The 10,798-nt window shown below is 38.1% G+C and overlaps 2 protein-coding genes across 3 annotated transcripts in view; both read right to left on the bottom strand.

The window, feature by feature from the left end:
* Positions 1-7,697, bottom strand: part of sh3bp1 (SH3-domain binding protein 1) — a 22,149-nt gene extending 14,452 nt beyond the window's left edge. The window contains exons 1-2 of one of the 2 annotated variants that reach the window (XM_024285451.2): positions 6,812-7,697; positions 3,771-3,816 (exon numbers count right to left, since the gene is read on the bottom strand). In XM_024285451.2, coding sequence (XP_024141219.1) covers positions 3,771-3,816; positions 6,812-6,858 — 93 coding nt within the window. In that variant the 5' untranslated portion in view covers positions 6,859-7,697. The remainder of the gene's footprint in view (positions 1-3,770; positions 3,817-6,811) is intronic. The other variant, XM_036217182.1, reaches the window with a different exon arrangement.
* A 1,691-nt stretch (positions 7,698-9,388) lies between these two features.
* Positions 9,389-10,736, bottom strand: cby1 (chibby homolog 1 (Drosophila)). The gene is made up of 5 exons (XM_024285133.2): positions 10,612-10,736; positions 10,309-10,407; positions 10,130-10,235; positions 9,631-9,743; positions 9,389-9,540 (listed from the first exon to the last, which is right to left on the bottom strand). Exons 1-5 carry the CDS (start codon positions 10,615-10,617, stop codon positions 9,460-9,462), a joined length of 405 nt encoding a protein of 134 aa, XP_024140901.1. The 5' UTR covers positions 10,618-10,736; the 3' UTR covers positions 9,389-9,459.
* Between the last annotated feature and the right edge of the window lie 62 nt (positions 10,737-10,798).

Below are 10,798 nucleotides of genomic sequence, written 5' to 3'. Positions count from 1 at the left end.
ATACGCCATTTACCTTATATATATATATATATATATATACATAAACACACAGACTCTGGCATAACAATATCAGAGAGCAGGAGAGAATATTTGGAGTTCAGGCAAGGGTCGGGGCAGGCGGCAAACAGACAGAGTTGGATAAGGATTTGAGATCTGGATCCAAATAAAGATTGGGATCAGGATCCCAAGAAGTCAGGTCAGGAGATAACCCTCAGTAATGGAGGCACCGAGCGAGATTCTGTGGGTGATTATCAATGATGGTGAATCAGGTGAACGTCATCCAGGGACTGTACGCCGGGCAGTTGGGAGATGTAGGTCCAATCCGAATTCTTCCCTTCTCCCTTCCCCTCCATGTCATCTCTGATGGTTCACTTTCTTTTCAACCCCTTATCAATAACATCACCCGATCTGCCTACTTTCATCTGCCCAATATTAATCGTCTTCGTACCTCCCTCACTGTCGATTCCGCTTCTATTTTGGTTCATAGTCTGGTCACTTCCTGCCTTGACCACTGTAATGCACTTCTCTCCGGTTTACCTCATAAAACTCTAAATAAACTCCAACTAGTTCAGCCGCCCGGATGATTTCCAGAACCCCACCGTTTCATCACATCACCCCTGTCCTCCAGCATCTCCAGACTCAAAGCTCACATGTTTAAATCTGTCTTCTCACTCTGATCTTACAACCCATCCATCCGTTGGCTGACTTTTTATTGTGCTTCTGTATTTTTTCTAAATATATTTAGTATTGTTGATTTTATGTTGGTTCTTGTTGTACTGTACAGTGTCCTTGAGTGGCCAGAAAGGCGCTTTAAAAATAAAATGTATTATTATTATTATTATTTCAAGGAGCGGGAAATGTATCTTTTAAATCCGACCCTCCAAACGGAGGGATATAAAGTCCTCTGTCGCCAGGCTAAACCGCATCGCGCTGAGAAGCACTTTTCTTCATGTGGATGCGCTCTGAACCACAGAAGTTTACACTTAAATCTATGTAATGACTTTTTGTTGTGGCATGACCTTTTTAAAGTTATAAAACTGCTGTCGTTATGTATATTCAAGCACTGGAAGCTCTGCGCTAACGCTAGCGGACTGATGATTATTGATCATGTCATTGACGAAAGGGACGTCCGAAATATTAGACACTATTTTTTCATAACTCTTTGTTTGTAGGGTTAAATGAAGGGAAAGGGAGAAGGGAAGAATTCAGATTTGACTGTAATGTGTTAATATTCTGGAGAGCTCTGACTCTTGTTGTCATGAATCGGTCCTCTGTCTCCCCCTCTGGTCATCAGTGGGATCCATCACCTGAATACTAGCACTTCCTGGGTCTCCACATGACACTTCCCATCAGCCACTGCTGTCTCTCCCAGAAGCCCCACATCTGTTTTCCATTTCCAATCACTCCCAGCAGTGTTTATTCAAAGCGAAGTCGTGTCTGTGCCACTCTGGCTGCAGAGCGTTCTCATCCTGACCTGATCTTCTGCTTCTTCTTCCACTCTGATTGTTTGCCGCCTGCCCCGACCCTCGCCTGGACCCTAACCACTCTGGTTGTTCTCTGATGTCCTCATGCTTGTGTTTGACCTCTGCCTGCCTGACCTCGATTCAGCTTTGTGGACTTTTAGTTGTGCTTCACTTCTGTTCTCCTGTCTGTTGCCCTTGGATCCAGCCGTCTGGCCGTTTGTAACACCTGTCACATCTGTCCACCTATTTTATTTATTGATTTATTTATTTGTTTTTTGTTGTTTTTCCCTTTCTTGCTTTTTTTCAAATTTTTGCTTTTATGTTTATGAAATTACTTTTGTGTTTTTCTATTGACAACCCCCTCTGTGTCGTCTGCTATCCTTTTGTCAGTGAGACTATCCGTCTGTCTGTAGGGACTAACGATGGAAATCGGCCTAAAAAGCTATAATCTTGTATTTTTTGGATTTTTAAATGTTATTTTAATACATGTTGTTCCTGTCTTAGACAAACAAACAATTTCAGACAAGGCAGGAAAGAAAACACCTGCCCACGCCTGCAACACCTTTTGTCAGAATAAAAAAAGAACCCTTTATTTAGCCTGTTACACTGAATAATTAAACAGACGAGAGTTTCAGATGCTCTGCAAAAATCATAATTCTGGAGACTGATGTGAAAGAAGGGGAGGAAATAAAAACCTGAGGAAACCCAAAACGCCCCAGAGGAGGGAGTTACCAGGTTTTCATATCAAACGGGATCTGACATGGTCCTTCAACGTTAAAGAGCCTCATATTTAAGGACATAGTTTCTGCAGAGCGGCAGGAGTTCATTAGAAAGGCTGACATTTCTTCCCATCATCCATTTGTTCATACGCTCCCCCAATCTAACAAAAAAGGCAATATCAGAGCGATCCTGATGAAAACAAAGACGTTCATGGATCTATTTCTCTGTAAGTGGATGCATCAGAATGGGGGCGGGGCGGATTTTCTGCTCTTGATTCACAACAATTTGAATAAAGAAATACTCAGAGATCCAATTTAAGCTAATACGTCTTTAATGTGTCCAGAAAACTGCTCTAAGAACATGTTAAAAGCACCATTTTCACCGGAGTGGGTCTTCAACAGTCTGGTGAAGATGCCCAGCAGGCGCCTGAAGGACTTTGAATTGCCCTCAGAGGTGGTAAAGTCATTCTAAACCCATGGGAAGCATCCCAGCCCGGTTTGAGAACACAACAAACCAGGACAGGAAAGCTCTGTGGACGGCCAATCGACCATCTTGACCTGGAGAACACCTGTAGGTCTCAGACTCCAGACCTCAGTGTTCCGGCCTTCTACTAGTTTTCCAGAAACCCCGCCTCATCTGCTGCTGATTACCTGTATCAGGTGTTTTTAGCCAATGAGGAGCTTCGACGGCTCTGGTCTAGTATCAGGTCTGTCTGGACTCAAACCCTCCGCCCACGCAGCACGCCGTTCTACCTCAGCTGTTTCGTAACAGGAAGCTGCAGTACTCTACAGGATCTGTGCTCAGTATCGTCACTTCAGATACTTTCAACACACGCTTAACACTGCAGTATAACAGGCTACTGGCATATATTTTATTGAAACGTCTTTTTATACACCGTTACTTAAACTTGAATACTCTCCATACTCACGGCTCGTAGACCTTTCACTGTCTTGGACAGTCGGCATTACATGTAACTACATATGCTACTATGAATGTTTGTGTCAAATACATTTTGAGTTAATTTTTTTCTTTTCTCTCAGACAGCTGAGACCCTGAATAAAACCACAGATGGAACTCTACTGGTCAAAACAGAATCTAGTCACCCTGAACTTGATTAAACCAACAAACACAACACCTTCCTTTGGCTTTTCCAACAAATTTTAAAATCTAAATTCAAAATTTTACCATGAATAGACTCAACAGACCTTTAAGTAAACCAAACCAAAGAAAGTGTGATGAGCTATTCAAAGCCCGCCTCTGCAACCACACATACGTAGAACCTGAAACTGGTCTGCATTCGGAGCAGGGTACTCGCACATGAAGGACGCGTGCTAGCATGAATGTTCCTCGCTAGCGTTTCCATGGTAATTCCATCAGGACCAGTTGGAAAAGACTCATGAACGTCAAAGTTCAGTGGCAAACTCGATGTAATGTGAGGATCTCACAGCCTTTGATTGTGTTACTGCTGAGATGTTTTCTATCCTTGTTTTTTTTACTTATTTTTTATAAACAGTTCTATCCCAATGCATTATGGGAATTGTTTGATCATATAATTGAGTGATGAATGATTGAGGTGATCTGACTCACCATGACCAGGTCCTCGTGGAGAAGGTCAGTAGCATCCTGTGACCTGCTGAAGAGATCAGATCACAGATTCAATAAACAATCGAAATTAAAACAGTCTGTTATTATAATTAGATAAATACAAACAAATATATTAATGTTTTTCAATCCAAAATGTGACTTTTTAAATATTCCCTTTTGTTTTGTAATATTTATGCATGTTATTGTTATGCCTTTAAGGGACAAAGATTGTCTCTTCAAGACAAAACTAAGATTATCAACAGGAAGGTGTTTGTTTTATTGAATAAAATACAGAACAGACTAAATAAATAAAAGAAATATTAAAGCTGATCAAGCCTTAAATGTTTATAGGAATCCATAATCATCAGTTCTTAACTCAAAATAAAAAATAATCATTGGGATTGTTTCTTTGATAATGCATGAAATTGACTTTTTCTGTATTTAATAACCTTATCAAAAGTACACAGAAGGTATTATTATTATAGGCTGGTGCAATAATTGAAGCTACTATGTAAGTATAACAGCTACTGACTTGGTTAAATTTAAAGACACTTTTGATGATCAGATTAGAACTGAAACCTCTTGTGACTGTGGGTGTCTTTTTAAAGGACTGCAGAAATCTGCAGCAGCTGTTAACCAAAATGGAAATTTCTGTAAATTCTGCTTTTAATAAAGTCACATGTGACTCATTACAAAGATGCTAAATAACATCTATCAGTGTGTAACAGATGCACAACATAAAAAAATGCATTCAAGTACATTCAGAATCTTATTATTTGAAGTTTTGTAACACTTTACAAAACGCAGCATTTTTCCTTTTGTTGTAGCTGGAGCAGATGTAGCATGCTAACACTTTTAATGGAAAAAGTGGATAAAACGTGCTCAAATACTAAAATATTTGTTAGTTTGCAGCACTGATATTGTCTTGTTGGAACTGTGATACTCAAAAATATATTTTGACAAAATGCTAATTGGCAGCAGTTTTCATTTGTTGTAGCTGGAGCAGAAGTAGCATGCTAATGATTTTAAAGCAAACAATGGATCAGACAAGCATAAAATTATGTAGTGTTGTGCTCTGTTTGTTTGCAGTATTGATGTTTTTATGATGCAACCAATTCTTAGAGATACATTTTTGCAGCATGCTAGTAGCATTTTTTCTTTTGTTGTAGCTGGAGCTCATGTAGCATCCTTTTGATTTTAAAGCTAACAGTGGGTAACACAAGCAGAGAAGAAAAAATGTTTGCAGTACTGATTTTTTATCATGAAACTGTGATACTGATAAATATATTTTAATATAATGCTAACTGGCAGTGTTTATGATTTTGTTTTAGCTGGAGCAGAAGTAGCATGCTAATGATTTTAAAGAAAAAAGTGGATACAAACAAGCAGAAATGCTCTGTTTGTTTGCAGTACTCATGTTTTTATGATGAAAAAATAAATTTTCCCCAAATGCAAATAGCATTTTTTCTTTTGTTGTAGCTGGAGCAGATGTAGCATAGCCTGATAATATGTTTAAAGTAAACAAGGAATAACGTGCAGAAAATTACTAAATAATTGGTTTATTTGGAGTACTGATATTTTTCATGTTAATTCTGTGATGCAGATTAACAATTTTTTGTATCTCTCATAGAATTTATCCTGTTTTTGCGACAGAACTACCAAGAAAACAATGATAACTCTCACAGTGAGCACTCTTCGATGGTACGAAGTGGCCCCCTTTTTAAACAGGTCATTCGGAGGATTTTGGACCTTTAAAGAATAATTTCAGTGATACTGCAACAGTTTTAATGCTCTTTTCTTGAGTCTTTGTTGGTTATCGAGCAGACGTTTTTTGTCTCTTATCTCTTATCTTTTATCCATGGTGGCTCCTTGACCAAACCTAAAATAAGTCAGGGAGACTGCAGCTCCGTCTAACCAAAACTACCTAAAGAAAACAAATAAACAAAGCCAGAAAACTAAGACTACCAAACCCCAAAGTAAAATAACAAAACCCAGCAGAGTAAGACTGCTGAGGACAAAGAGGGGAAAAGAAAAAAAAAATAAAAGGAAAATAAAATAGTATTTCTTTAAAGTAACGATTACTTAATTAGTATTTATTAATTTAGATTAGTTTCGTTTATAAATTGATGTCTGAGGTTCACATAAATGATAAACTATGTAGGTTTTTACATCCTGTTGACCTGAAGATGTCTTGTTTGATAAACTCTACCTCCAGAATGAACAGATTTTATATGCGAAGCAAAACTTTGGTAAAACGTTTGATCTTTTATGAGTTAAAAGCATATTATCTTATGCTGCACAGCACTGGTTACTAGCTAGAGATGCTCTGTTATTTTTATATATTTGGATTTGTTTGTGCCAAAAAATGGACATAATTCATATTTATTACTTAACAAAAGAAGGTCATGAAAGACAATCCACATTCCTTAAAGAATAAAGAAAGACTATTTGGCTCCTTCTAGGTTTTGATCACTAGAAAACGATCTTTTACTGCTAAAGGTTGCCGACCTCTGAGTTTAGAATAAGACATAAAAAGTGAATCCCCATCAAAGGTCACAGTAGGCAAGTGAGAAGAGGGTGAGAGGCTGCAGCTGCAGATGCAGAAGCATGCATGACAGGAGGCTGCAGGTCTGACACCCCGCAGGATGACGACAGCAACCAGACCATTGAAAGTGTCACATAAGTCACCATATTTATAGAGGATGTTTTTGAAAAAACAAAAAAACGTTTTCTTGATCGTTTTTTAAGTGTTTTTCAGTTTGACAAACTGGATTCCGCTTGAGCTTCACGCCTAATAGCGCCTGATGGTCGCCCCCAAAAACCCCAAAGTGTGCCACTTTCAAAGAGGAACTGCCAACCGCTGCAGCGTCGCAGTGTTTTCATGCAGGCGTTTGAAAAGCACAAACATCAAACTGATCCACGCGAAACTTGGATTCAGGGTTCAAATCAGGATCAGGACTCAGATTAAACCCAACAGTCTTTGAGCTCAGCCCGACTTTAAAAGAGAGCATCCCGACTGCCAGACGAGCAGGTGTCACACTTACTTAGCTGCTGATCCAAACTTCAGGAGGCTGAACGATTGCCGCAGCATCCTGGCGGGAGGGAACCAGACGTTCTCCCTGAGCGTCTCAGTCCAGTTCAGGCGTCCTGATCCGGAAACGCCAAACGCATCAGAAGGAGGAGGCGGACGGCTCCGCTCTGCTGTCGTGCGGCGGCTGTCTCAGTTTTTGTTCTGGTTTCAGGAGCGTGCTCCAACTCTGACACAAGCCGGCGAATGAGGAAGTTGATGTAGCTGACAAAAAAAAAAAAAAAAAGGTCTGTAAAAACTTAGAGAGGCTAAGCTGACGGATGCAACCAGGAAAGCTGATGCATAGTTAGTCTGCGACCGATAATAGATCAAAGAGATAATCAAATCATGATCTGCAAAGTTGAGCTGGTTGAAGAGGTCGCCTCCAACAGGCCGCCGCTGACCTGAAGCTCCTCTCGAGTTGTGAGGATGTGAAATGACAAAAGAGGAAACTATCGGTGTTGCTTTCTTTTGAAATTCCCGTCAGACAAAAAAAGAAGTTCTGATTTAAATGAGACTAAAATTTCATCAGTTTGTCGTCTTTATTTTCTCCTAAACAAAACAGAGGAGCATCACATTGGTGGATCACATCACTTTTTAATGCCGTCTTCCTCTTTTTTCATTTTAGAAATGGGGAAAAAAACAGACATTGTGAAAGTAAAAAAATACAAACTTAACTTTTTACTAAAAAAACTGATTTGTTTTGCTCACACGACCTCTGAACTCAGCACCTCGACTGAAACTTGATAACCTCAAATTAAGGAAGTTAAATTATTTACAGATGATGAAAGATGAGTAAAACACTTTTTTATTTTTGAAAAGAAGAGCAGAAAAATGTCAACAACAGCTTAACTCATGGACACCCTCCTTTCTGCTGATGCCAAACTAGTTAAATCTGCACACTTTTTTCAAAATGGCGGCTCTGTTGTTGGCTTATCTCCATAGCAACCATTTAACTTTTGGGTCCCCTGGGGGAGACGAACAGTTCTATGTCATTTCTAGAAGAATCAGCAAAAGTAATTTTTTGGATTTCCTTAGCAACGGAGGTTTATTGCTAACTACACCCACATTTCTTATATTTTTGTCCTGTATTTTATATTGTTTTTCTCAGCTCAGATTCATGTATCAAATTTTCACAATATTCAGATAAAAAATGTGTGAGCAACTTTTGCTAGCTTGTTACGCTAATGCAGTTCAAACTATAGTTTCCCAGGGATGCTGGACAATTCAAGATGGCAGCCTCTTCCTGAGGTCAAAGGTCAACAAAACTTCAGTTGTGGTTGTAGACTTCATTTGATAAACTGTGTGTGAATTTTGTGAAGACCGCTCAGTTTTTTTAATTCCCTGAGGTGTGAAAGTTGACAAATTTCACACTTTCCCTCAAAACCACAACTCGGTTCTGGGTCCTGTGGCCATCCTATAATAATTTCCTTTGGATATCCCCGACGTGTCTCTTTTGATTTCATTAGTGGAATTTTGAAGAGAACAAAAACAAAAAAAGTTGGAGCCCCATAAGAGATTTAGAGATTTTGGCCCACATTCGCTGTGATGTCATCCTTTTTTGGAGGGGGGGGGGGGTGTCAGTGGCTCTTATAATACCACCTCATAAACTCCACAAAGTCTAAAAAAATAGAAAAAAGTCCCCATTCCGGTAGAGAAGTGATAGAATTCAGATGAATTCTACATCATGCTGCCCTCTAGCGTGTAAAATATGTAAATGCAGCTTTGGATTTTTTTAATTCTATTTAAATCATGACTTCATACTTCTGCTTTCACGTCTTATAATTTTCAGGAAATGAAAATCAAACACATGATGGGAATCCCCCACTTTTTATGATGAATTCCTCAAATGAGCAGGACCGATTTAAAAATTAAAATATATAATCCATCATTTAAATCTAAAAAAATGTTCCTACTGTTTTCCTTACAATTAAAAAAATTGTATGTGTTCAAATTAATGTTTTACTAACAAAATAAGCTAATTTCAGACGATATTCCAGCTTCAGGCCTCAGAATAGGCTGAAGACGTCTGAATTTAATGACTTTAATTGTTGGAATTTGGTTCATATTTGAGTTTTTCCTTTGGTGAAGCTCCTAATGTTTCTGTAGGAGAAAGTTTTAAAGCTGGGGTCATCCAGAGGGAAGCAGACGCTGCTCTAAAACCTTCAACAAACTCTAAAAACATGCAGCTGCCCAGATTGAGTCTAATTCTCTGTTATGAAGCTTAATATTCATTTTCAGACGACACAGACATCTTTTTTAAAGTATTCCAAAATATTTTGATGCATTTTTTTTATTGTATGCATAGAAACAAGTTCTTAAAATATTTCACTTAGGAGAAAATCATTTTTAAAAAGCTGATTTTTATTTATTTTAAATTAAACTACATTTAGATTACATTTCTACCTTAATTGTTATCCTTCTCCTGTTTTAAATAAATATCAACACATACGGCTACGAGTTTTCCTTCCTAAAAAAACATTTGATTTTTATCTTATGATCAATTTATTTATTTAAAAACTGTACAGATGTAAAAAGATGAAAACACAACACATGAAATTAAAAGTTTTTACAATTCAACAGCTGCAAAAAGACACTTAAAATACACATAACAGAGATTATATCTCATTTTTTTCTTCTGTTTTGGGTCTTTATATCTTCCACTTCTTTCTCCATTAGATGACACTCCACCGTCGTTTCAGTCAGCTGGAAAAAAAATGATTTCAAGTCATTTAAATGTGTTTTTCTGAGCTTCTCTTCTGGATTATTCATGTTAGGATATGACTCAAGACTTACCATGTCCATGAGAACTTCAATCTTTAGTTTCAAGAGATTATTTTCCTCTTCCAGTTGGAGGTTTTTCTTTTTGAGTCGCTGCATTTCCCGACTTGACGTGTTTCCATCGGACTCTAAATTAAAATCAAATAAAGTAACACAAAATATGAAGATGTGATCAAGCAAGTCACGTTTTTTTACTCTGTTTTTGCTAAGAAGACACTACATTTTTAAAGTTTCTCTTTTACTGACGTTTTCCCTAAATACTGTTGTTTAATCCAGTCCTGCAGAGACTTGGATTTGTTTTCAAACACCTTTTTTGGGTCAGTAGGAGAATTTCCGACATTTAATCGTCTAACCATGAAAGGTTTTTTATCCAATTTTGCTGCCAAGCTTCAAATACACTTCAATTTTTTGGAAACGATGCAGGAAATTGTCACAAAAAGTAAATAAATTAGTTTTAATCCTACAAAAATCCACATAAGTCTGTTTATTTGGGTTAAAAAGACACAGTCACTACCTGTTACCCACTGTCCATCCTCAAACTTCCAGATGTGGCCTCCGATGTTGGCCTCAGGAGGTCCATACTCCAAGCCCAGCTCGATTTCTTTGGTGGAATGATCCAGCTAAAACAGACACATAAAATCAGGATTTCTCTGCATCCTCACATAAGACCTTCGTGGCTCCTCACCCACTCACCGTGTGCAGGCTGGACATGGACGCAGACCGGCGGGGGAGAGTTTTCTTCGGACTGAACGTGTTTCCGAACAGCGGCATCTTCAGGGATCGTTTAAGGTCCTGTGTAGAAGATTCACAACGATTCCAGTTTCTGACTAGCTTTGTTTATGGTTGCTAACGGCAGCGACGCCAGTGGGCTCAGCTAGCATAAATGTATCGCCGTATCTGGTCGATTTTATGATCATTTATTTCCTTTTAAAAGAAATCTACCAAGATCAGCTAGTAGTTATTGTTTCACTTTATGTTTAAAGATAATATATTTACCTCCATATATTTTTTTCATTTAGAATCCGAGCGTAGTTTGTTGACATTCGCTTGTTCCAAAACATGCTAACTAACTACTGCGCATGTGCGAAGATTCCATTTAAAATACAGAGAAACTAAAAACTATTTGTATTTGAAGCTCAGAAAAAGCAATAACAAAGCAAAATTGTTTTATTTATCTTAATGA

This window comes from Oryzias melastigma, linkage group LG19 (genome assembly GCF_002922805.2).
Source record: "Oryzias melastigma strain HK-1 linkage group LG19, ASM292280v2, whole genome shotgun sequence".
Lineage (NCBI taxonomy): Eukaryota > Metazoa > Chordata > Actinopteri > Beloniformes > Adrianichthyidae > Oryzias > Oryzias melastigma.
This window is presented reverse-complemented; position numbering and strand designations above follow the sequence as displayed.